The following is a 27,117-nucleotide window of genomic DNA, read 5'->3' on the forward strand; positions in this document are numbered from 1 at the left end:
GCGGCCAGCCCCTCCTGCACCCCCCACGCTACGCCACTGAAGTGAAAGGAAAATAATCAAGCAGAGGCTGGGTACTTCTTTCCTTTTCTTAAAGGGGGTTCCATCTTCACACTAGCGGTTTATAAAGGCTACCCATTCTTTGCGGGATTGTTTGCATTTCTGATAAAAGCTAATGGGTAACATTGCAACTTAAACTAAGTGGCTCCAGCCTGCTTTCCAAGGAGAACCTATGCAGTCAGAAATAAGCATAACTGATCAAAGGAAATTAATGCTGTGACTTGGGAGAAATGGCAGAGAAGAGGTCAGAAGAATAGTCTGGGTGGAGAAGGAAAACTGGAAAGGAGGAGAGCTGAAAGTAGCCAGGAACTGTGGAGGTGAAAAGTAGTATTTGTTTGTAGACAAATGTTTGGGGATATAGATCTTCCCTTCTCAACAGCTCCAAGAAAGTAGATTTCTATTATACCCATTTGACAGATTAGCAAACTGGGTTCATACAACTTTAGATGGCCCAAAGTTATACTGAGAACATTGAGGTCCAGGTTTGAGAGCTTTCTGGCAAATTGCGAGAAGTGAGATTACAGGGAACCAGGCAGAGGGCCTTCTCGATAGTGGTGCCGGCCCTGTGGAACACTCTGCCATAAGACGTCAAGGAAATAAACAACTACTGTATCTGACTTTTAAAAGACATCTGAAGGCAGCCCTGTTTAGGGAAGTTTTGAATGTTTGATGTTTTATTGTGTTTTTAATATTCTGTTGGGAGCCGCCCAGAATGGCTGGGGAAACTCAGCCAGATGGGCGGGATATAAATATTATTATTATTATTATTATTATTATTATTATTATTATACAATGAGCTTTTGTGCTTGCGTGGGAGTGCTTCTTTTTTCTTCTTTATTTTCGCTCTCCCCTTTTCTTTTTTATTATTTTGTTCTCTTTAGATATTAGCTTTGTTTGGTTTTTACTGTATTATATGTGATAGATAGATAGATAGATAGACAGACAGACAGATATAAGATTTACTTAGTTTTTATTGTATTATATGTTGAAAACCTTTAATAAAACTGAGTTTTAAAAACCTGATGAACTTGATCCAGTGATAACCAGCTTCTCAAAGTCCTACAGTGCTAGACAACACTCTATAGCTGTTGCAACACAAACCCCGGGTATCCTCTGAAGCTGTTCAGGAATTCCTCTATGAGAAGATTGGTTCTTCCCCCTACTTCCTTGCGTTTAAACTGCACTGAACCTGGGACCTTCTTGCGCGCAGAGCACTGAGCAGAGATCATTCGCCGCCCCACCTCACCCCTTGCAAACACCCGGTAAATTCCAGCGGTTGGCATTCAGCTACGTTTTACACAGCATAGACCCTGTGCTAGATCTATTAATAGCAGCATTAATACCTAGTTGCATGCCAGCCCTGGAGTCAATGAGTTTGCACTGCAGGGCTTCCAGTGATAAGGCATAATTCTATGAAAGATGCACACACAATTCTTTGTTTTCCTCTGCCTTCTATTTAATCGACCCATCTTTGCTTTGCTGGCATAATCTAAACAGATAACAGAACTTAGCTGTTTTTCAAATGCAGAATGCAAGTTCCTCCATCTCTGCTGTACTCGAGCTTCTGCCACTGTTTTAATCCACCACTTCCTGCCTCTCATCGTTCCTCCCTTCTCGCTTGCTTGCTGACCCCTGTTGTGCAGGGGTCAGCAACCCAAGGCCCATGGGCTGGAAACGGCCTGCGGAGGTCGTTTAACCGGCTCACGAGCCGCCCCCAAACCAAGGTGCCTGCTTTCGCACTGTGCTAAACCGGCATGGCGTGGGGACTCGCTTCCGCGGCGTCAAAAATCGCGTCTGCACAGACGCCGAAAATCGCAGGCGCGCACACTCACACACACTCACGGAGGGTTCTCCTCAGGACTGATCCGGCCTAGGCAAGATAAACCTTTCTGACCCCTGCTGTTGTGCAACCTGCCTTCTTTTTTGCTCCCTTGCTCCACCCTGACTTCAACCAAACCCAGGATTGTGACATGACACTACAAAAACCCTCCAATGAAGGTTGTGTGACGACAGCCTTACATTTTTATGCATGCGGAAGAAAGACCGCATTGCAGATAGCAGGCATTTCCATGTAGCCATTACCAATGTACAGTGGTACCTCGGGTTATATACGCTTCAGGTTACAGACTCCACTAACCCATAAATAGTGCTTCAGGTTAAGAACTTTGCTTCAGGATGAGAACAGAAATCGTTCTCCGACGGTGCTGTGGCAGCAGGAGGCCCCATTAGCTAAAGTGGTGCTTCAGGTTAAGAAGAGTTTCAGGTTAAGAATGGACCTCCGGAACGAATTAAGTACTTAACCCGAGGTAGCACTGTATATACCATATAGGCCTTTCTGATGTATCATATATCGTGTATATAACACTATATTTCAACAGAAGCATAGTGTCCAGATCAAGAGAAGTCATTGTTGTTGTTGTTTAGTCGTTTAGTCATGTCCGACTCTTCATGACCCCATGGACCAGAGCAGGCCAGGCACTCCTGTATTTCACTGCCTCCCACAGTTTGGTCCCCCTCACGACAACCCTGCGAGGTAGGTGAGTGGGTAAAGGTCATCCACTGACCTTACATGGCTGAGTGAGGATTTGAACCCTGGACTGTGGCCTCCTATGTCGGACAGGCCACCCCCCCTTTTGAGACAGGGTCCTGCTTTCAGTGCCACAGTCCAGCCAGAGAAACTGAGAAGTAGGTGAAAATACAGCTCGAATGGCACCTGAACATGGCAGATGTCTACCAGCTCCATCTGGTACTCAGGATGAGACCCTACCTGCCCGCAGAGTGTCTCTCCAGAGTGGTGCATGCTCTGGTTATCTCCCGCTTGGATTACTGCAATGCGCTCTATGTGGGGCTACCTTTGAAGGTGACCCGGAAACTACAACTAATCCAAAATGCGGCAGCTAGACTGGTGACTGGGAGCGGCCGCCAAGACCATATAACACCAGTCTTGAAAGACCTACACTGGCTCCCAGTAAGTTTCCAAGCACAATTCAAACTGTTGGTGCTGACCTTAAAGCCCTAAACAGCCTCGGTCCTGTATACCTGAAGGAGCGCGTCCACCCCCATCATTCAGCCCAGACGCTGAGGTTCAGCTCTGAGGGCCTTCTGGCGGTTCCCCACCTGCGAGAAGTGAGGTTACTGGGAACCAGGCAGAGGGCCTTCTCGGTAGTGGCACCTGCCCTGTGGAACGCCCTCCCATCAGATGTCAAGGAAATAAACAACTATCTGACAATTAGAAGACATCTGAAGGCAGCCCTGTACAGTCATACCTTGGGTTGAAGTAACTTCGGGTTAAGCATTTTCGGGTTGCGCTCTGCAGCGACCCGGAAGTAACGGAGCACATTATTTCCGGGTTTCGCAGCTTGTGCATGCGCAGACGCTCAAAATGATGTCACACGCATGCGCGGAAGTGGCCAATCGCGACCCATGGACGCGGGTTGTATTTGCTTCAGGATGCGAATGGGGCTCCCGTTCGCATCCAGAGGTACCACTGTATAGGAATTTTTTTTAATGTTTAATGTTTTATCGTGTTTTTAATATTCTATTGGAAGCCGCCCAGAGTGGCTGGGGAAACCCAGCCAGATGGGTGGAGTATTGATATTTTAAAAAGAAAAACAGAAAAGTTTTCCCCATCCCCAGTGAGCAACCTGGATGCTTTAGCTGAGATTAAACTAGTTGACCCTTCCAACTCTAAGATTCTAACCTTTAGCTACTCAGGTACAACAACCAGGAAGGACCACCAGCCCCAGATCCCAGCTGCTCCTCCTCTCCTTGAGAATTAAGGCCTGCTGTGTACCCATTAGCAGTTTACATTTAGGATTCCCACCTCGAGGGAAGCTAAACTCAGAAGACTTGGCGCCTGCCTCTTAAATTAGACTGGCACCTTGATCCCAAACATTCACACTGGCTCAGCAAACCTTCAGGTCAGGTTTGGTCATCAACACTTGGAGATTGACTGTCCTCATTAGCAAAACCCCTTTCCATCTCCTGCTGGCTGAAGGCAAAGGGCCATTTAAATGTCAAGAAATGCAAGAAATGCAGGAGAGAGAGAGCAATTACTGCTCCTTGGTTGCAGAGGACTCTGCGTACTGAAAAAGAGCACAGATATCCTGCAAAATGATGAGATCAATCCCGTTTCCCAAGGAACTCTAGGAACTGTTGTGCTCTGTCTCCTAACAATGCCTGGTACCTTTTAAAAGCTACAGTTCCCGGGGTTCTTTTTGGGGAAACTGTGACTTGTTAAAAGTGGTGTGTGATACAATGTAAACCAGGGAATGTAGAACTTGCTTTTTAGCAGAAAAAGAAAACAAACCAGATCCTGGTGCAAAAGAGAGCACTTTGAGTGAAAGAACACTGGTTTAGCTATTAACCCCCTTTCCCAGTGAGCTCTGGGAATTGTAGTTCTTTGGATCCCTCAAACTGGGAGACTGAGGGAAGGGGGCGAGGTGAGGCTCCCAGGTGAGAGCTGGGCAAGTTCAGTCTTCTGTATGTGGAATAAAGATGCAAAGAGCTTGATATTATTATACTCTTCTCTCTCTCTCTCTTTTGCTCTTTCTTTCTTTCTTTTTCTTTTTCTTTCTCTTTCTTTTTCTCTTTTCCGGTTCCTTTCCTATATTTCTTTTTTTACATTAGTATGGCTGTTATTGCATATCAAATGAAAAACTTTCAATTCAAAAATGATTTTAAAAATAGATAAATAAAAAGGAATCATAGCTCTCTGAGGGGAACAGTGGGAGAACACTGTCCAACCATCTCGTCCTCTGTCATTCCCTTCTCCTTGTGCCCTCCATCTTTCCCTACATCAGGGTCTTTTCCAGGGAGCCTTCTCTTCTCATGAGGTGGCCAAAATATTGGAGCCTCAGCTTCAGGATCTGTCCTTCCAGTGAGCACTCAGGGCTGATTTCCTTAAGAATGGATAGGTTTGATCTTCTTGCAGTCCATGGGACTCTCAAGAGTCTCCTCCAGCACCACAATTCAAAAGCATCAGTTAGCGGGAAAGCAAATATTCGCTGCGACAGAAAGGGTTTTTTTTAAAAAAAAAAAGCTCCAAGAGCAACATAAATCTTTTCTGAATGGAATGTGCTTGCCTGCTGCAGCTTCAGAATTGATAGGTTTGATCTTCTTGCAGTCCATGGGACTCTCAAGAGTCTCCTCCAGCACCATAATTCCAAAGCATCACTTCTTCGGCGACCAGCCTTCTTTATGGTCCAGCTCTCACTTACATACATCACGACTGGGAAAACCATAGCTTTAACTATACGGACCTTTGTCAGCAAGGCGGTGTCTCTGCTTTTTAAGATGCTGTCTAGGTTTGTCATTGCTTTTCTCCCAAGAAGCCAGCATCTTTTAATTTCGTGGCTGCTGTCACCATCTGCAGTGATCATGGAGCCCAAGGAAGTAAAATCTCTCACTGCCTCCATTTCTTTCCCTTCTATTTGCCAGGAGGTGATGGGCCCAGTGGCCATGATCTTGGGTTTTTTGATGTTGAACTTCAGACCATATTTTGCGCTTTCCTCTTTCACCCTCATTAAAAGGTTCTTTAATTCCTCCTCACTTTCTGCCATCGAGGTTGTGTCATCTGCATATCTGAGGCTGTTGATATTTCTTCCGGCAATCTTAATTCCGGCTTGGGATTTAAAACCTGCTAGGGAGGAGAAAGGTCCATTCCACCTGGTGTAGGTGGAATGGACCCCTTAATAGATGATATCTCCTATGTCAGGCATTGAAAATCCATATTTTAGGAATATGGGGTCAGATCAAAGGCCTGTGACTCACAGTGTTCAAGCAGATGTCTTGTGCTGCGGTTATTCGACTTTTTAAATAGGAAGTTAGGCAGAGGTGCTGTAGAGATTGCCACAGCAAAAGGCATTCCTCTTGTTCAGTTGCCTTAGGAGGATTTTTTAAAAGCACACAAGTAGGGTAAATGGAAAAAATGCTTCTCTCCATGTGTTCCCTGTCATTTGATTCCCTAAAATCACTCCAGGGTTCTTTTTGCACCTTTCCTTCCCCACAGCTGCTCGGTTTTCTCCCTTAATGACCACTGTTGGCCTTCCAACACCTTGAGAGTCAGCCTTGGGGCTGAGAATTGCAGCGATGCTTGTAAGCACATCCAAGGGCATGGTTTGTTGTTTTCCTGGCGTAGCAGTCATAGAATCACAGAACTGTAGAGTTTGCAAAGGGTCGCAAGGGTCATCTAGTCCAACCCCCTGGAATGCAGGAATCTTTTGCTCAATGTGGGATTTGAACCCTTGACTCTTGAGATTAAAAGTCTTGTGTTCTACTGACTGAGCCACTCTGAACACATATGTACACTCTGAATGTACAATGCCCATTTGCAGCTGAAATATCCTGGTTGAATAATGATGATGATAATAATTTATAATCACACATTTCCACCAGACCAGGACTCAAAAGTAACTTACAACACAGATAAAATACAGAAAGCTAAAAACATATGAAAAGAAAATTGGTTCGCAAGTAATTAAAAATACTTTTAAAATCTATTAAAATATACATGATAAAAACAGCACAGCACTCTTTGTGCCAGTTGGTGACGCGTTACTCAAGGAAGCCCTCCAGGTCTAGGAGATTAGTTTTGAGTCTTCTTTTGGAAGGGAAGTCCTGATGACTTTTAAAAGAACAGATTCTCCAACACTTGCAGGGGGCAGTATGGTACAGTGGTTAAAAACAAGAAAGTATGACGACTTTATTGAATTGTATTGGTTGCCTTGATGATTTTGTTGTTGCTGTTTCCGTTATTTATGAGCCACTGTATTTGACATTATCATGATTCCTACGTTTGTTGTTTTTAATGCTACTGTGATTATCACGAGCCGCTTTGAGCTCAAGCTGGATTCAAACATTAAAATCAAATATTTTATTGTATTTTAAATATGTTGTTTGAAGCCGCCCAGAGTGGCTGCGTAACCCCAGCCAGATGGGTGGGTTATAAATAATAAATTATTATTATTAATTATTATTAAGAAAGAAGAAAAGCCCAATTTCACTGTTGGGCAGAGTGTGTTGCCCCTGCTCAAGAATGTACAATTGGAGCAATTCCATTGTGCCTATCCCTGCCTCAGTTCATCTCCACTTTGTCAAATTTTGGATTGCAGGTTCCTTGGGGCAGAGACCTGACTTCCCTCCTATTCTCAGCAAAATGCTATGCACGCTGATGCTGTATTGACAACAAGGACCAGCTTTTAAAAAGCAGCTCTAATGCATGGATGTGTGTACTAATGCGCTTTTAAGAAGGGAAACCCCCCCCCCCAAAGCAAAATCAGGACAAAATAGGAGCAGTGAAATGGATTAGAAGCTATTTGAGATCGCCTCTGACCACCATAGAAATTTGGATTGAAAGGGAGATTCACAAGTGTCCTTGCAAATATAAGACCTTGAAAAGGTTTATTGACTCACCTCATAGGCACATTAAAAGACCAAAACATTTTTAATTTTTTTTGCAATCTGCCAAGAGTGGTCACCTTTCATTCTCATCCCGTTTGGCTTGTGTATTTCAAACGTATCTCTGGCAGTGGTATATAAAAAGTGCTGGCAATTGCAACATGAACAGGACTTCATTGTTGTTATCTGCAGAGCTGAACCCTCGCCTAGAATAAACTGTTTCCAGCCAAGGAAAGCTCAGAGGTTTCCTCGACTGGAAACAACGCTCAGGCTGACCCCCCCACCCAACCCCCACTCCCCAAAGCACAGAGAAACATGGAGAGCACATGTAATGGATGCAAAACAATGAGGACTACAAAACAATAAGTACTTGATTTGTTCCGGAGGTCTGTACTTAACCTGAAACTGTTCTTAACCCGAAGCACCACTTTAGCTAATGGGGCCTCCTGCTGCTGCCGTGCCGCCGGAGCACGATTTCTGTTCTCATCCTGAAGCAAAGTTCTTAACCTGAAGCACTGTTTCTGGGTTAGCGGAGTCTGTAACCTGAAGCGTATGTAACCTGAAGCGTATGTAACCCAAGGTACCACTGTAGCTGCTTGTCAAGGATGAGTGTGGGACTGTGTGTGTTGCAGTAAGTTTCACATTTCTTTCAGAGCTACAATGTCACGCTCCCTGCTTGCTTGTGTATTGATTCATTTGCAAAATTTGCTGGTAGCTTTCTCTTTAACCCAAAGCAACTAGAACCAAACAGCAACCTAAATGCGATTCTCAAGAATTCACTGGGGTAAATCTCTCTGCCCCTCCCCACAGTTAAAAGTGGAGGCGTATATTCATAAAACTGCTCTGGGGTTGCTTATAATTCACACGTGAGCTCTGAAGTTCAGTGGACTTTGGGTAGCCACAGAGGTGTATGAGGTAAAGGTAAAGGTAAAGGGACCCCTGACCATTAGGTCCAGTCGTGGCAGACTCTGGGGTTGCGGCACTCATCTCGCTTTATTGGCCGAGGGAGCCGGCGTACAGCTTCTGGGTCATGTGGCCAGCATGACTAAGCCGCTTCTGACGTACCAGAGCAGCACATGGAAACGCCGTTTACCTTCCCGCTGGAGCGGTACCTATTTATCTACTTGCAGTTTGACATGCTTTCGAACTGCTAGTTTGGCAGGAGCAGGGACAGAGCAACAGGAGATCACCCCGTCACGGGGATTCGAACCACTGACCTTCTGATTGGCAAGTCCTAGGCTCTGTGGTTTGACTCACAGCGCCACCCGGGTCCTTGTGTATGAGGTACAAGAATGAAATAGTATTTACAGCAGTGCACAGGTGCCTTAACTTGAAATATCTGGACTTATTCTGCCCCCCAGTCCCCCAATATTTTAAGAAGGCTCATTTTAAACAAATGACAAATTGGCTGGTGAGCTGATCGCGGTGGCTGCAGAATTTTGTGGGATGCACAACTAGAAGCAAGAAAAAACCAGCTTTCCCTCTACCCCATTAGTCATGATGAGCACGCCCCACTTATTTCAGTAAAATGGGGAAGGGGAGCCTATGCCCCTCCAGACTCCCAACTCCCATCAGCCACAACCAGTTTTACCAATGGGGTCCAGTCACAAAAGACACAAAGCACTGCTTTGAAAAACACACACACATAAAATATTCTCGCTTACGCTGAAAATATCAGGAAGTACGAATTACCGACAAAAGAAGAGTGGCAAATGAAATTAATGGACTATGCAGAATTAGACAAATTGACAGGAAGGATTTGAAACCTGCGGGACCAATGATTCTTAGAGGACTGGAGTAAATATTTGAACTATCTGAAAAGCGGATTACGCTAGTAGGACTGCAAGAAGTTTTGTAAGGCGGATTATGCGAAATATTGCAAGGAACATTAAGAAGAGAATATTAGTTAAGGATAATTAAAAGTAATAGAGAAATTAAGAAATGCAGACTAAGTGATAAAGAATGGAAAATCTTCAGAGGTAGTTGACGGAAGTCAAAAAAATTGTATAAGATAAAAATGTATGTTAAATGACTGTTGGAAATGATATGTTAAAAAATTAATAAAAATGTGTGTGTGTGTGTGTGTGTATATATATAAAAGAAAGTATAAGGAAGCACACTACCCCTAAGCAAACCACATTTTAAAAATGATTTATGTCTTATCATTGAACATCACACATAGAAAGCTCCCCAACGTATATCTGAAAATGACTCTATTCAGTTGAAATCTGCTCTTAGAACAGCAATCTTCAACCTTTTGTGATCCAGACCTGCCTTTACCCCCAAACATGCACCCAGGGACCCATTTCTTGATTTTTCATCATATATCTGCAACATGGTAGTGCCACTGTTGCAGCTCACTTGAGATCCGGTCCAATGCAGCAGCCGGTCCACACTGAGGACTAGTGCCTTGGATTGAATTTGACGTCCGTGCTGAAACACCAGGAACAGAAGAAGCAACAATAATATTGACAATGCACCTCTTGAATTTAGGAATTTGCTCTCTGGCCAAAGAGTGTTGACTTCAAATCCTGGCAGCTTCCATTTTTTAAAAAATTCATCACGGTCTTGCTTATTTTCTCCCAGGGAAGGAACATTCGCATGAACCAAGCTGGACATGAAGGCAGCTGCAGCTGTAGCAAAAATTGAATCTGCCACAACCAAGGGAACTGTGTCAGGGACTATTTTCAGATTACGGTCTTCTGTTGACCGAATCCTAGAATTCTGCTTGTAGAGGAAGGCGATAGGAACCGAAACCCGAGGCTGGTTATTTGAAAAACGTTCAGAGCCAAGGCAAACAACAACAACAACAACAACAACAACAACAACAACAACAACAACAACACTCTGAGTTGAATTTGCACTGCTGGCTTCCATTGGACTTACTGCAGTACAGAAGTGGAGATCTCATAGATCCCAAACAAATAACACTCATCTGCCTTTAAGAATTATGTATATGGCAAAGCCCTTCACTAGCATGCTGTCGGCATTTAGGACGACCACTTCTAAACCTCCTAAATCATGAGCCAGCCTGATGATCTAAAGGTCTTTAGTGGGGATGCATACAGTGGTACCTTGGTTCTCAAACGCCTTGGTTCCCAAACGCCAAAAACCTGGAAGTAAGTGTTCCGGTTTTCAAATGATTTTTGGAAGCCAAACATCTGATGCGGCTGTCGGCTGTTGTTTCTGGGGCGCCTGCACCAATCAGAAGCTTGTGCGTTGGTTTTCAAACATTTCGGAAGTCAAACAGACAAATTATTATTATAAATTATTATTACTATTTGGGCCGCCATCTCACCTCACCAAAATGGCCTTGTATGGGGTGTTTTGAAATGGCAGCAAATGGTTAGTTATTTAATCTCCAACTCCTTGAAAGATTCTATCAAAGGTGTCTCCGAAAAAATTTACATATCACTTCGGAAGACAGGCGAACTAATGTCAGTGTACTGGAAGAAGCAAAGATCACCAGCGTCAAAGGAATGATTCTTCAACATCAACTTCGTTGGATTGGTCATGTTGTGCGGATGCCTGATGATCGTCTTCCAAAGCAACTACTCTATTCCAAACTTAAAAATGGAAAGTATAATGCTGGTGGTCAGCAAAAGAGGTTTAAAGACTGCCTCAAGGCAATTTTTTTAAAAAAAGTACAGTAGTATAAACACTGGCCTGCTAGCACTCCAGTTGGAGAACAGCCTTTACCAAAGGTGCCGTGGGCTTTGAAGACGCTCAAACTCAGAACACAAGGGAGAAACGTGCTAAGAGGAAGGCACACTTGGCAAATCCACACTGTGATCAACTCCCATCCGGAAACCAATGTCCCCACTGTGGAAGGACGTGTGGATCCAGAACTGGCCTCCACAGTCACTTACGGACTCATTGTTAAAACCGTGTTTATGGAAGACAATCTTACTTGGCTACGAGGGATTGCCAAAGAAGCAGCAGGAGCTAGACAGACAGACACAGAGATGCAAAGACAGGATAATTTCCAGTTGGCTTGGGTGTGCAATTCTGCCTTCAGAGGGTGGGAGGGAGCGGAATGGTCAAGGTGGATCCAATATGGGTTTTCAAATTCCGATTGACACAGAAAGCTGTTTTTACCATTGGCCCATCTAGGCCGGACACTCGTTCTACCTGGAGACACCCAGGAATGGAACCTGAAATCGTCTTCTGGCAACCCTCTACCACCAAGCTAAGTCCCTTGCCCAAAGTGAGAACCTATAAGAAGTGCAAATTGGTAGCAACTGCAGGCTTAAAGACTCTTTAAGTTCAAAGCTTAAGTATCTCTGGATCCTCCCATTTAAAAAGGGAGAAAAACCCAACTCCTGCCTTCCTTAAATCCCTACTAAGGAGAGCAGCCAAATCCAATTGCAAGCAACACCTCCTGCCTACCAGTTAGAGGTTCCTGGAGTTGCTATTTGAATGACGTATTATTACAGAAGGAAAGGAGCCAGGTTTCAGGGGGGTGGGGTGGGTCCTATTCTCCTTCTCAGCCGGCCCAAGCAAACATTTGCATGTTCCTTTTACAACTCTGCCAGCTCTTTTTCCAACACAAGCCAATAAATTGTCCTTGTCACATCAACAAAAGGCCATGATTGAACGCAGTGTGTTTGTGTTGCATATTTGGGTGCGCTTGGAAGGGCTGACCTATCAGGCCTTGCAGCAAAGTACAAAGTCACAGGCATTACCTGAGCATTGAAGGCCAGACCCAGGAACAAACAGCTGCATCCCAGCAGAAAATTGACAGTGAGCCTGAAAATTAGGAGGCAGTGATGTCCCGGGGATCGCGCCTAAAGCCAAAATCGCATATAGTCAAAACACATTGGGCGCAACTGTGGGTGGGACTGCCAAAGTCTCTCCCCCCCCCCGCCCCAGACAACAGCTCCTTTTTATTTTTAAAGTTTGCCCAGGACGTAAAGCTGAATGCACACAAGTTAAATGCATGCAAGTTGCAGGTTTAATGTATACAGTGGAACCTTGGTTCTCGAACGGATTAGTTGATTAGTTCAAGCATTTCAGGTAATGGTCTCCGCCAGTTCTACTTTGAGATGCCTGCAGGATTGAACCTTCATGCAAAGCAGATGCTTAACCACTAAACCATGGCCCTTCCTTATATCAATTGCATTTATATCACACCTCTCCCCCAAGGAGCTCAATGGGACATACATGTTGCTCCCCCTCCACATTTTATTTTCACAACAACCCAGCGAGGTGTGTTAGGCGGAAAGTTCATGATAGGCCCATGTTCACCCCAAATATCCAAGTGGATATTTGAACCTTGGTCTTCTGTGTCTTACTCCAACACTCTAAACAGCAGAGATGTCTGAGGGTATCCTGGGAAGTCCAACCCACTCTGAATACAAACCCCATCCAGTGCCGGATTTACATATAAGCTATAAACAAGCTATAGCTTAGGGCCCCACTCTCTTGGGGGGGGCAAAAAATTTAAAGGGAGAAAAACTAGATGTACATTTCCAAAATATAAGATAAAAAACAAATAAAACCTACATGCAGCAACAGTGTTTTGTGTTGTGTAGGCTCCTATGATGTAAGTCATGGGCCCCGCCTGCTCCCGAAAATATCACTGGTTTGCTCATTTCTATATATAGGGTGCCTACATTCTGCATGGACTGGTCGCATGGCCACATGTGCAAATGGCTTGAGAGACCTATTAGGTCCATAAATCACAACACAAAAAAACAGTGACAGTTTGTTGTTGAGAAAGGAGAGCTGGACATATAAAGGGCCCCATTACCTTCAGTAGCTTAGGGCCTCATCAGACCTAAATCTGGCCCTGACGCCATCAGAACTGGAACAGAACCTAAATCTTATTGAAATGTTTCTGAGCATTTGGGATCATAGAATTGTAGTAGAGTTGGAAGGGACCGTGAGGGTCATCTAGTCCAAACCTCTGCAATGCAGGAATCTTTTGCCCAGCGTGGGGTTCAAACCCACGACCTTGAGGTTAAGAGTCTCATGCTCTCCCAACTGCCCTAAACACAGCTATTGGCCCAGACACTAAGCGGTCTTGAGTGTTTTCATACGCACCTAAAAATGTAAGGAAAACCCCGTCAGATCATGCCACAGGCTCAAATTCTCCAGCATCTTGTGTAGCTAACCACATGCCTACAGAGTCCCACAAGCAATAGTGTTCTCCCTACTGGGGATTTCCACAAATGGCGCTCGGGGTCATCGTGCTTCCGACACAGGACTGGGAACATAGCCATTGTGGCCAGCATCCATGGACAGCCTTATCCTCAAAGATAAAGGACTGACCACATTCAACTACTGCATCAGCCTGTCTAAATGATTAGGAACATAAGAAGAGCCTTCTGGATTCGAACACAGGAGCCCTCTCCCCTCCTGGGGTTTACAACAACTAGTATTTGGAAGTATCTCTTTGAGGCAGAGCATAGGTAAAGGTAAAGGGACCCCTGACTGTTAGGTCCAGTCATGACCGACTCTGGGGTTGTGGCGCTCATCTTGCTTTACTGGCCGAGGGAGCCAGCGTACAGCTTCCGGGTCATGTGGCCAGCATGACTAAGCCGCTTCTGGTGAACCAGAGCAGCGCACGGAAACGCCATTTACCTTCCCGCCGGAGTGGTACCTATTTATCTACTTGCACTTTGACATGCTTTCGAACTGCTAGGTGGGCAGGAGCTGGGACCGAGCAACGGGAGCTCACCCCATCACGGGGATTCGAACTGCTGGCCTTCCGATCGGCAAGTCCTAGGCTCTGTGGTTTAACCCACAGCTCCAGCATAGCAATCATTAAAACCTCTCTTCCGTGAATTTGCCTAATCCTCTTTTAAAGGCACCCACATTGGTGGCCATCCCTGTCTCAAGGGAGTTCCACAGTTGAACTCCACCACTGTGCAGAGAAGTGCTTTCTTTTGTTATTATTATTAAATTTTTCAAAAAAGAGAAATTAAAGAACAATACATAACACTATAAGAACATTTTCCAAAATGAAAACTAATAAAAAGAAAAAGAAAGAAAAGGAAAAAGAAAAAATATAAAGACAAAAGAAAAGAAAAAATACTTTTCATAACCCGGAATATTACCAAATTCTTGCTTCAAATACTGCAATACATAAATCTTACTTAAAATATTATAAAAGACTTCCACCGCATTCACCGCACGTCTCTTAGTTGTCTTACTCGCATTTACATCTGTTCTTCAATCATTTCCCTTCCTTAGATTCTTTCATAATCAATCAATTCTTTATGTTCCCTGTATTCTTCACAAGGTTAGTCTAGACCAGGGGTCTGCAACCTTTAAGACAAAAAGAGCCACTTGGACCCGTTTCCGAAGAAAAAAACACCTGGGAGCCGCAAAACCATTGCAACATTTAAAGCATGCACGCCGCTGCCCTCCGATCTGACAGCGGGTGGGAAGGTGACGTCGGGACGGTGCGTGACTAACGCACGCACCGCCCCCATGCGACGTCACAGCCAGTACAGCGCCCGCCACAGTGGGGAATGTCGGGGCGCACAATGCGCCTCCTCCCCTCGCTAGTATCCGTCCCGGAGCCGCGGCAAAGGTGTAAAAGAGCCACATGCGGCTCCGGAGCCGCGGGTTGCAGACCCCTGGTCTAGACACAACCAAACTTTCGTATTTGAGCTTTGCTTAATCATTTAAACATTTCTATTGTTTCTGAATTAAAACTGTTGACTTATGCCTTATTAAATCCGTCAATTTTGCTAACTCCAGGTACAGTGGTACCTTGGGTTACGGACGCTTCGGGTTACATACGCTTCAGGTTACAGACTCCACTAACCCAGAAATAGTACCTCGGGTTAAGAACTTTGCTTCAGGATGAGAACAGAAATCGTGTAGCGGTGGCGCGGCAGCAGCAGGAGGCCCCATTCAAAGTGGTGCTTCAGGTTAAGAACAGTTTCAGGTTAAGAACGGACCTCCAGAAGGAATTAAGTACTTAACCCGAGGTACCACTGTACTCACAAAGTTTACTTAACCATTTCCGCTTTGTTATGAAGTGCTTTCTTTTGCCTATCCAGCTTCATTGTATGGCCTCTGGTCCTAGTGCAGGGGTCTGCAACCTTTAAGACAAAAAGAGCCACTTGGACCCGTTTCCGAAGGAAAAAAAACCTGGGAGCCAGAAAACCGTTGCGACATTTAAAACAAATATATCTCCGGAGCTGCGATCTGACAGCGGGCGGGAAGGTGACGTCGGGACGGTGCGTGACTAACGCACGCACCGCCCCCATGCGACGTCACAGCCAGTATAGCGCCCACCACAGTGGGGAGTCTCGGGGCGCACAATGCGCCTCCTCCCCTCGCTAGTATCTGCCCCGGAGCCGCGGCAAAGGTGTAAAAGAGCCACATGCGGCTCCGGAGCCGCGGGTTGCAGACCCCTGTCCTAGTGTTATGAGAGAGGGACAAATCCTTTCTTCTGTTCCCTTCCTTCATGCCATGCATGACTCAGAAACTTCTATCATCGTGCCACTTCTGAATCACCTTTTCTCCAAACACAAATGTCCCATTTGGAGTCAAGGCTCTCCACCAGATCCCCTCCGTTCTCTGAAATCTTAAATCTGGGGATATGTCTCCGAGTTCCTTGAATATTTTAAAGCAAAGGTTGGATGGCCATCTGTCATGGATGCTTTAGCTGAGATTCCTACATTGCAGAGGGGGTCCCTTCCAACTTTGCAGTTCTGTGATATCATCTGAGAGATGGACCTCCTTCATTGATCACTGGCCACAGTGATCCATGCAACGGTCACCTCCAGGCTTGATTATTGTAACTCGCTCTACGCGGGGCTGCCCTTGAAGATGACCCAGAAACTCCAGCGGGTGCAGAATGCCGTGGCGAGCCTCCTTACGTGGTACTTGCTATGGGATCACGTTCATCCAGTGCTTTACCAGCTGCAGTGGCTCCCGGTGGAGTACAGGGTCAGGTTTAAGGTGCTGGTTTTGACCTTTAAAGCCCCATGTAGCCTAGGACCCACGTACCTACGGGACCGCCTCTCCTGGTATGCCCCGCGGAGGACCTTAAGGTCCACAAATAACAACATTTTGGAGGTCCCAAGTCGCAAGGTGGTTAGATTGGTCTCAACTAGGGCCAGGGCCTTTTCAGTACTGGCCCCGACTTGGTGGAACACTCTGTCACAAGAGACTAGGGCCCTGTGGGACTTGACATCTTTCCGCAGGGCCTGCAAGACAGAGCTATTCTGCCTGGCCTTTGGTTTGGACTCAGTCTGACCCTTATGTTTCCCTCCCCTTATGGTTTTGATCTATGGGCTACTTTATAATGAGGCTGCATCTTAAATTGCATTTTAACTTGTATTTTAACTTGTGTTTTTCCCCCCTTTTATGTTTTTACTGAAATTTTATTGGTGTTAGTTGCCCTGAGCTCGGCTCTGGCTGGGGAGGGTGGGGTATTAATAATAATAATAATAATAATAATAATAATAATAATAATAATAATAATGGCACCCCACTAATTCAATGTATCATCCCTACCCCTCAGGAGATTTGGCTAGCACCAACTACAATGTTGTCCTGCCATACAGGGAAGAGATATATTTGCAACATGCCAAGTTTTAAGGTGCTGCAAGTTTGTTGCTGCTGCCTGTTTGAAAACATGATTTCCTATTCACTTTTTAATTTTGTTACATGTACCTCTCACATTTTCTCCAAGCTGCTCAAGGTCTCCCGCTCCTTCACAACAACCCTGAGAGGTAGGTTAGGACTAGGAGTTAAGGTAGGTTAGGAATGGCTTGAGGTCCTCCAGAATAGCGATTGTGGAATCCAACCTTTGTCTCCCAGGTTCAGACACATCAGAACCAGAACCACATCAAAATGCTTAGTCTCCCTAGTTTATTTCACTCCCAATTTCTTCCTTTGCAACAGGATGTTGTGGTGTGTTTGTGTACCGGCTGGATTTCTTGAGCAATCTGGTAACCTTCTTATTGCTAACAAAGTCTCCTGGGATTAGAACCCTACCTGTCAAATAGTTTTAATTCATTTCAACAAAAGCTCCAAAGTTAAAGGAGAGAGGGGAAAATACGGCATCTTTAGCAGCAGGTTTAAAATCACCCTATGGCCTCAACAAAGTGTTTAGTTGCTTCCATCCTTGATTTAGGACACAAAGGAAAAGTGAAAGAAACTCATCACTTTCCCTTTGTGTCCTAAATCAAGCAGGAAGCTTGCCTTTTTCCAGCCTGGAGCTACCGGATCAGGGCCCCACCCACAGACTGCTGGGTCTTTAGCAGCCTTAAGGCAAGGCATGCTCAAGTTCAGTCCCTCTGCATTTAAAAGAAATAGCAGTAGTGATTTATGGAAGTGAGAGCTGGACCATAAAGAAGGCTGATCTCCAAAGAATTGATGCTTTTGAATTATGGTGCTGGAGAAAACTCTTAAGAGTCCCATGGACTGCAAGAAGATCAAACCTCTCCATTCTTAAGGAAATCAGCCCTGAGTGCTAACTGGAAGGACAGATCCTGAAGCTGAGGCTCCAATATTTTGGCCACCTCAGGAGAAGAGAAGACTCCCTGGAAAAGACCCTGATGTTGGGGAAGATGGAGGGCACAAGGAGAAGGGGATGACAGAGGATGAGATTGTTGGATAGTGTTCTCGAAACTACCAGCATGAGTTTGACCAAACTGTGGGAGGCAGTGGAAGACAGGAGTGCCTGGCGTGCTCTGGTCCATGGGGTCACAAAGAGTCGGACACAACTAAACGACTAAACAACAACAAACATATGCATATAAAAAAACCTTTGAAACCTCATAGCACTGAATCAGGTTTTCCCCCAAACCAACAACTGAATAGTATTATTTGTAAGTGATAAAACGTGAAGATTTTTATGGTTAAAGTAAGCGTGATTTTTTTAAAAAATGGTTAGAAATTATGATATATGTAAACTGCTAAAAGATGTGGTAAAATGAAAATCAGATGGGGGGGACTTGGGGAAACCCGCCTTACAATGTTTAGAAAAAATGAGGATAAGACAAGAATTTGTTTGTATTGTTTGTTTTTCTGTTTGTGTTGTCTATTTGTGTTATAAAATGAATATTTTTTTTGAAAAAACAAAAAAACAAAACAACTGAAGGAAAGGCATTCTCTCTGAAATCAGCATCATTCAGATTTTTGTTTTTACTTAGCAAGATAGATGGATCCAGAACTTTAAAAAAGAAAGAATTAGCTCTGTTTATATTTTCTTAAAGTGGAATGTACGATGTTCCCAATTCTTTTCCTAGAGGAGCCTTTAATTACTATTCACGGTTAAGTTAACTCACACTCACGGAAAAGAAAGACATTTTTTTAACATCCTCATTTTCAGAGATAACGTCTTTCAAATAACCAGGTAGTAGAATATTCAGAGTTCACCTAAATGTATGAGCGGGAAATAGAAAGAATCACGATAGCTAAAAACTGAGGTACATTGAATGCTTTCATAAAAGTTTGGTCTATAGTAAAAATGACTAACTTATTTTAAAAGTACACACATAAAACAACCCAGCAAGTTAATAGAAAGATGGGCATTTATCGTAATGATTTGGAACAAGAAGTTTAGCAGCAAAGCTCAACCTTATGCAGCCTTCCATTTCAAGAATCAAAGAATCACAGAGTTGGATGGGACCCTGAAGATCATCTATTCGAACCCCAGCAATGCAGGAATAAGAAGCTGTCCCTCATGCAGATCAAGCCTGCAACCTTGGCGTTATCAGCATCACACAAACGTTTGTGAACAGATGCTTTCATTTGCTTCCTTGCACCTTATTTGTTCGCATCTACGATTTTGCCGTTAAGCATAAAAGTATTATTTCAAAATGCCCTCTTCTCCAGATAAATTTTTCAGTTTGTTAATTGGTTAGATGCTGGTCAGTTCAAAATCAACATACCTGGAACCTGCTTAGCAATGTAGCTTTTTTCTTTCTTTCTAGAAAGACCCCAACTAAAGAATCTGAGAATCCTCTGGAAAAATAATCACTCAAAGGACCTGTTGATGGCATTTTACCATTGTACTCTTGAGAGTGTATTAACTTATGGTCTGTGCGTGTGGTTTGGGAGTTGCACGGTCAGGGGAAAAACAATGCTGTCCAGGGTTGTAAAGACTGCGGAGAGAATAATTGGGTGCACTCTTCCCACCTTGGATCAAATCTATTCTTCCAGGTGCCATAAGAAAGCTGCAGAGAAAGCGCAGGACAGGGCGCACCCCGAAAACGATCTCTTTCAGCTTCTGTCTTCTGGAAGAAGGTACAGGCTTATAAAGACTAGGACTAGCCGCCTTAGAAACAGTTTCTATCCAAATGCAATTTTCATTCCAATTTAATGCAAGCCATTCCAATTTAAACGCAGTGTAAGGTAGTCTTTATGTGGGTATATTGTATTCAATTATGGGGTATCAGAGTTTTTAGGGGGCTAACCAGCCTGGGATAGCTGGGATAGCAGCCTTGTTGGTTTTTGAATGTCTGATGTACATTTTTTCAATTTCGTTCTTCTGTATGGGACAATGACAATAAAGATTATTGTATCGTATCGTAAAGCTAACAGAGAGAGTGGATCTTACCTAGGTTGGGGTGTCTAGTCCCTCCTGGGGTTCCCCGGTTCTGGAGGTTATGGAGCATGGGGTTGTCGAAAGGCGAGGAAGTCCAAGTGGCCCCCAGCTCCGGGGTCATGTAGCTGGCTGGGTAGGGGCTGGAGTAAGATCCACTGAAACTGCGGGCGTATTGTTCCCTGCTGTTGGCCGTGATGCTGAGGGGGTTGCTGTAAGTGGCCCCCTCTCTGGAGGTGGTGGTCGGGATGGGGGAGCCAGCAGCAAAGGAGAACCTGGGTGAGACGGACGGGTGAGTCGAGCCGGGGTTATATGAGGCGCTCTCGGCTCCGGGCTGAGTCCAGATGGAGTGGCCGGAGGGGCTGCCTTGCTGCGATGAGGCAGACCCCTGGAGGTAAGGAAGGCTGGGAATCATGGTGCCGACCCTCGTGGTCGGGATGTAGACAGGAGAAGTGGCAGCTGCGCCGTGCATGAAGCCACTCGCACCTTCGTAGGCCTGAGGGCAATGGTTGGCAGCCATGGCTAAGCTCTGGTACATCTCTGGAGGAGCAGGCGAGATCCAAGTGGGCTAGAGGGAGAGAGAGTCTACCTCCAAAATCAAGACAGGAGGTGACCTTGTCGTTCCCAATCAGGTCCAGGATGAGAGGATAGGGTGGGGAAGCAGTTTTCTGGGTCCTAACAGGTCCTAACCTTCAAGGTGGTTCCAGGCATCAGGGTCAGCAGTGGCTTCTGTGGTCTGGCATCCTTCCTTCTGGGCCTGGTTCACACCTAGAAAGGAAGGGGAGACAGAATGAGACATGCAGGTAAAGTGTGGGTAGGGGGGAGGAGAAAGAGGGAGAGAAAATGTGGTTCAAAAAGGCTCCCTTCCCCACTTAAGGCAGGAATAATAAACTTAGGGAAGGTGAGAGACAGTTAGAGGGCACCATCAGCACAGCCAAACCTTTGTCCCTGGGAGTATAAAGGTAAAGGAACCCCTGACCATTAGGACCAGTCATGACTAACTCGGGGTTGTGGCACTCATCTCGCCTTATTGGCCGAGGGAGCCGGCGTACAACTTCCAGGTCATGGGCCAGCAGGACTAAGCCGCTTCTGGTGAACCAGAGTAGCACATGGAAATGCCATTTACCTTCCCGCTGGAGCGGTACCTATTTATCTACTTGCACTTTGATGTGCTTTCAAACTGCTAGGTTGGCAGGAGCAGGGACTGAGCAATGGGAGCTCACCCCGATTCAAATCTCCCACCTTCTGATCTGCAAGTCCTAGGCTCTGTGGTTTAACCCACATTGCCACCCCGTCCCACTTAAGGCAGGTATAATAAACTTAGGGAAGGTGAGAGACGTTAGAGGGCACCTCCAGCAGAGCCAAACCTTTGTCCCTGGGGGTATAGATGCTGCTAATTGGAGCAAGTCTGGCTGTTTGATCTGAAATCACATCACAGCAGCAGGCTGTCCTTTTGGGAAAGGGTGTGAAAATAATAAAGGATTGAAACTGGAGCCTAGAGTTAGGTAGGTTAGGAATGGCTTGAGGTCCTCCAGAATTGCGATTGTGGAATCCAACCTTTGTCTTTGGTGGGGTGGGAGAAAATGGAAAAAAATTGTTTTGGGGGGAGACAGGCAGCAGAAAGCAGGTGAGCAGAGGTATAAGACGGTTTGCACACAGAAAGATGGGAGTCAGTTAGGTCCCTGTGTGCTGTGACATAGGTGTATACTTTTCCAGGAAGGATAAAATTGTAGAGTTGAGAGGATCTTCTAGTCCAACCTTCGAGGGAGGAATCGCCGCTCTGTGAACCAGAGCTCCGTTTTAGGCTGACTTCAACACAGAAATGGGACGTCTGGAAACTGTGCGCATGCTCAGGGATGAAAATGCCATAGGCCACAATTCCTCCCAGGTTCATGACTTCTGTGCGTGCTCAGAGGGCAAGGAATGTTCATTACAGAGCTATTCCTTGCAGCCTTGAACAACACCCCTCTCCCTGCTTGTCAAAATGCACATTTGTGCACACATCAAAAGGCAACGCTAATGAGTCATGATTTCCTCCTTTGCAGTTAAGATCTGCCAGTTCTGCCCAACCACACTTAGAAAGGCAAGCAGTCCATGTGGGATGTGCATACTTCATAATTGTGCACAGGAGCACTGCAACACATGCATGGAACACATGTGTGACCCCCATCTTCAATGCATGTACATCTACATGTTCAAAACAGCAGCAGGAAACTCAGGACAGGCTAACTAACATTAATTGCTCGTCCTTCTGTTGACACAGGAGAATATGAAGGTGTTGTTTTCCTGTTGTTCTTAACCTTCATGTCCTACCATTCCTCCAAGCCTCTTGCATTTCATCCTCACCACAACCTTGTGAGGTGGATTAAACGGAGAGGGTGCAATCGTCACCCAGTGAGCTTCGTGGCTGTGGGGGATTTGAACCCAGAATCTCCCCAGCCTAAGTGTAATCACAACTCTAACCACTGTGCCACAATGTCTCTCCAGGGCCCTTGGAAGCCTGCCCCACAACACAAAAAAACCAGTCCCCTTCAGCAGTCTGCATTTTGCATGCAGGCACCAAGGGAGAGAGGGATGCGGGTGGCGCTGTGGGTTAAACCACAGAGCCTAGGACTTGCCGATCAGAAGGTCGGCGGTTCGAATCCCCGCGACGGGGTGAGCTCCCGTTGCTCGGTCCCTGCTCCGGCCAACCTAGCAGTTCAAAAGCACGTCAAAGTGCAAGTAGATAATAAATAGGTACCGCTCCGGCGGGAAGGTAAACGGCGTTTCCTTGCTCTGCTCTGGTTCGCCAGAAGTGGCTTAATCATGCTGGCCACATGACCCGGAAGCTGTACGCCGGCTCGCTCAGCCAATAAAGCGAGATGAGCTCAGAGTTGGTCATGAATGGACCTAATGGTCAGGGGTCCCTTTACCTTTACCTTTACCAAGGGAGCGAGGCCACCTCTACTCCCTTTCTCAAATGGTCTCCTCAACCTATAATGCCTGAAACAGAGAGGACTAGAATATTTTAAAGGGCAGAAGTTGATGGGGTCACTGAAAAGGATTGCATGGACAACCCATTAGGAGACACAGGAACTAGCAACCTACTTCGAACACAAACACAATCTGCTTTCCACGCTAGCGCTGACTCTTGCGCAAGGCGATGGGCCGGCAACCTTTGGGCATGTGCAAAGTGTCAGCCCCTTTCTGCTGAACAATCACTGCCTGGCTCTCCAGCACCCCACCCCCACCATCTAAGCACGTGGACTTTGATAGCCTGACTCCCAAGGACTGCAAGATCCAGTCCCTGAAACCTCTCTGAAAAGCTTCTTTCCCAAAGAGAATGGCCAGCGTTCATGTCTAAAATCGAGCTCTTCTCAAAAATACACTGAATTCGATTTGAATTTAGAGACCGGTTCCTTCGCCGCCCTCCCCAGTCTCACTCTCCTGCCAATCGGCCCCAAAGGAGATTCTCGTGGAAATGAAACGTAAACGGAGTTTAGGGAATTTTTATTTTTATGGATAAGGGTGGCTTCTCTTTTAAATCGGATCATACGCGGTCTCAGCTCCCCACCCCCCAAAAACTGTTCCCAGCATGCCCGCTGGTTTTGCGCCATGGTGAAGCGAACAAACCTTCTCTTTCCAGATTTTCCAGGTTAATACGAATTAACACTCCCCCCCCTTCCCACTCCTTATTCCCCGTAGATGAAACCGAATTCAAGCGTCGCGAAGATTCTTCCCCAATTATCCCCTGCTGCTCAATAACTGCAGAAATAAACTTAAGTGGGGAAAGCTCCCCCCCCTTTTTAAAAGTAACTTGAAATTAACACAAGTCTGTCTGTACGAAACGCCCGCAGCATTTGTTCAAAGTTTTAGCCGTTTCTGTTCCAGATTTATCAAACAGATAATTAGAAATCGGCTGCCAGCGTTCCTTTTAAAAAAACTAAACAAAAAACAACCCCACACTTTTTCCTTTAAAAAAAAAATCATATCCTTATATTGATTCACTCATAAATCGGATTGATCTAATATATTTTAGCAATCTCCTCCAGAAAATGTTTGTAGAACTAAACTCTTCAAAATACAGTAATGAATATTTTCTGACGACGCAGGACCAAATCCAAATTGCAACGTGCACAAATATAAAATCTGTGGACGGCGATCGTGCAATTTACGCACAAAATAATGCGGTTTAAGGCATAACCTTCAGCGTTGCATTGCAGCCTTGAGAAGCGTACAGTTGTGATCACACAAAATAGCATGACGAGCAGGAAACACGGACACGCTCCAGCCAACTTTGAACACTTCAAAACTGAAAGCAGGAGGTCGACTTAAAACTTCCTAGCAAACGAATGTGCGTCCCAGTACATTTCTCCCAGCGGGGTTTAAAAAAGGTGCTTTTGCAATTCTGAAATTCAATTAACTCCAACCCAGATGTAAATAAAGAGACCCCCACTTTATATGTAGATGCAAATGGTTGGCAGAAGAAAAAGTGAGTTGGGTTGAAAACTTTGCAAAATTTAAAGGTGTGTGTATGGGGGGAGAGAATCCAAACAGGATAAACATACTAGAAATATTTGGAATGGTTGTTTTTTTTTAATTTATCCTTACAGGGGTTCCCCCCCCCATCGTTTCCATCTCCCTTTTTTAAGAACGGAATGTTTTTATTATTACATTTTACGAAGGAGATTTGTACGTGGGGAATAAGCGGAGGTTTATTCACTCACTTGGCCCCCGCGCTTTACTTGGAAATACTGCAAGAGCGATTTACTCGGAACGGAACCCTCTTTTTACGCGGAAATCATAGTAAAAATAAGAATACTGAATCAGATCCTCTGAGTGGCTCCGTCCCGCCCTCAAAAGGGGTTTTTAACTTCCGCGCTTAAAATCAGATATTTGTTGCTCCCTGCTTTTAAAAAGCCATCACAAAAAGCAGAGACTGTTTAGGAAATAATAATTAACTATTATTATTATTTTTTTTAAAAAATGTTTCTTATTGCCGCCCCCCCCAAAAAAACACCCCTCTTTGAGAAGCGAGAGGGGGGAGAAAAATCACCTTTTGAACAAGAGCTCCCCTTTAAAAATGAAAATCCTCCCCGTTCAATGAGAATCTCGATCAGCAAAGCCTGGGGTTTACAAAGTAGCCAATGATGAACTAAGGCCGCTTGGATATTTTATTGCAAACAGTTTAGAAGTTTTATTACTCCCGAGCGGCATATAGGTTTTGTTACACAAATCTTTTAAATAAGTAAGTAAGTAAGTAAGTAAGTAAGTAAGTAAGTAAGTAAGTAAGTAAGTAAGTAAATAAATAAATATAGTAGCAAGTAGCTAAAAAGAAGGCAAATAAGGAAGACTTTCAAAACAGCAAGGAGACCTGGGAGAATATTAGAAGAATAGCAATAATAATTCCTATTACGCACAGTTCAGCCCCATCGATTTCTACACGACAACTATCAATCCAGCTGAGATCGGAGTTTAAAAGTTTTCACGTTTGACTGAATCAATCCTGCATCAACCACTACTAACTTTAAGAGGGGGATAACTAGAGGTATAGGAGATTTGCGCAAAAAAAGAGAGATAAAATCCTGCCGAAACTACCGCGATGGGATTATTTATAAAAATTGGGTAGGATTTAAGAAGCTTAATTTTTCACTTTTCTAAAAAGGGACCCTCGTTGCGTTTCCAGTCGCTGATTTCTTCTCTTTTTTAAGCGAAAAGAATGTCTGCTTCGTGGGAAGCAAGGGAATGATATAAAGATAAAAGCGAACGGAGATCTAGGGAGCTGGCGAGGAGGAGGAGAAGGAGCGAGAGAGAACGAGAAGGGGCGAAATGAAACTGGATAGGAGAAAGAACGAGAACGTGGAAGCTGGGGGTCGTGGAATCCTCGCAGTGCGATCCTAAGCTCTTTTTACTCGCCTCGTTGGGTTCAGCGATCCTCAATCCCGGGAGAACCTACATGGAGAAGGTTACAGTTTCAGCTGGGAAAGGAAAGGCCGGGTTGGCTGCGGAGAGGGAGAGACTGGAGAAAAAAGATATCGGAACCTATCCAAAGGAACAGTGGATCCTGCGCAAAGAGGGAGAGACATGTGCTGCCCTAAGAATCGAGCGTCAGACGAAGAGAAAAACGACAAGATTTTCTCGATCCGCGTACCCAAGGAACATATCCAAAGAACAGTCTTTCCTTCAAAGAATTCTGGGCACCGTAGTTTTCCCCTCGCAGGGTGACAATTGCCAACCGCCCATCCTAAACTACAGAGCCCAGAATTCTTTGAGGGTGGGTAATGTTCTTTGGGAGTCCTTTCACTGCGATTCCTGCGTGGCAGAAGGTAGACTAGATGAAACTTGGAGATCCCTTTCCACTCTACAGGTCTACGGTTCTAGTATAAAGGTCCAGTACGCGCGCGTAATATAGATATATATCTGGGAACCGTTGGCAAGGAGAGAAGCGGTGGCGGCGGCGAGCAAGGGGGGGGGGAATAAAGAAAAATGGTCTGCAAGAGAGAGAGATAAAGATCCAACCGACCTGCTTTCTTCCGTCTCCGTTTGCCTGCTCCGAGTCGGGCTCTCTTCCCCGCGAAGCCGGTTCCACTCCGGAGCAGCGCCGAGGCGCAGCCTGCTGTGTCAGCGCCCGCGCTCCGGGGGCCAGGGAGCCTTGATCACACTGGTCACCCAGCTGAAAAAGCCCGCAAGTGGCCCGCGGGAGGCTCCTGGCCCGTCTCTGCAGGCTGCCTGCCTCGGGCGGCCGCAGGAGCAACACGCCTCGCTCCTGCCGGGAGAGAGAGAGAGAGAGAGGCGCAAAGGCGTCAGGCGCCTCCGGCCCAACCCCCTCGGCCAGGACCTCAAGCAGGGCTTCTGCTGACGCTTCCCACCTCTTCCCTCCTCCTCCTCCTCCTCCTCCTCCTCCTCCTCCGGTCCTCCCCCTCCTCGTTCCCCACTTTCTTGCCTCCTGGCCTCGCCACACCATAGGAACACACAGGGAGTTGCTTTCCCATGACTCAGACCATTGGTCCAGCCAACTCAGTAGCGTCTGCACGGGCCGGCAGCAGCAGCAGCTCTGCAGGGTTTCAGGCAAGGAGGAGGCAGCCTGCTAGTGTCGCAGCAACGGAACAGCTGGCACATTTGCAAAGCTCAGAAGGGTCTGCTCAGGTTTCACATTGGATGGGGGC

At 45.6% G+C, this 27,117-nt stretch overlaps 1 protein-coding gene across 1 annotated transcript in view; it reads right to left on the reverse strand.

The window, feature by feature from the left end:
- The window catches only part of GATA4 (GATA binding protein 4), a 63,697-nt gene extending 36,916 nt beyond the window's left edge, over positions 1-26,781 (reverse strand). The window contains exons 1-2 of the mRNA XM_083494660.1: positions 26,475-26,781; positions 19,988-20,740 (exon numbers count right to left, since the gene is read on the reverse strand). Coding sequence (XP_083350786.1) covers positions 19,988-20,510 — 523 coding nt within the window. The 5' untranslated portion in view covers positions 20,511-20,740; positions 26,475-26,781. The remainder of the gene's footprint in view (positions 1-19,987; positions 20,741-26,474) is intronic.
- Positions 26,782-27,117: the final 336 nt, after the last annotated feature.

Source organism: Podarcis liolepis, assembly GCF_965112155.1.
Source record: "Podarcis liolepis genome assembly, chromosome: 3".
Lineage (NCBI taxonomy): Eukaryota > Metazoa > Chordata > Lepidosauria > Squamata > Lacertidae > Podarcis > Podarcis liolepis.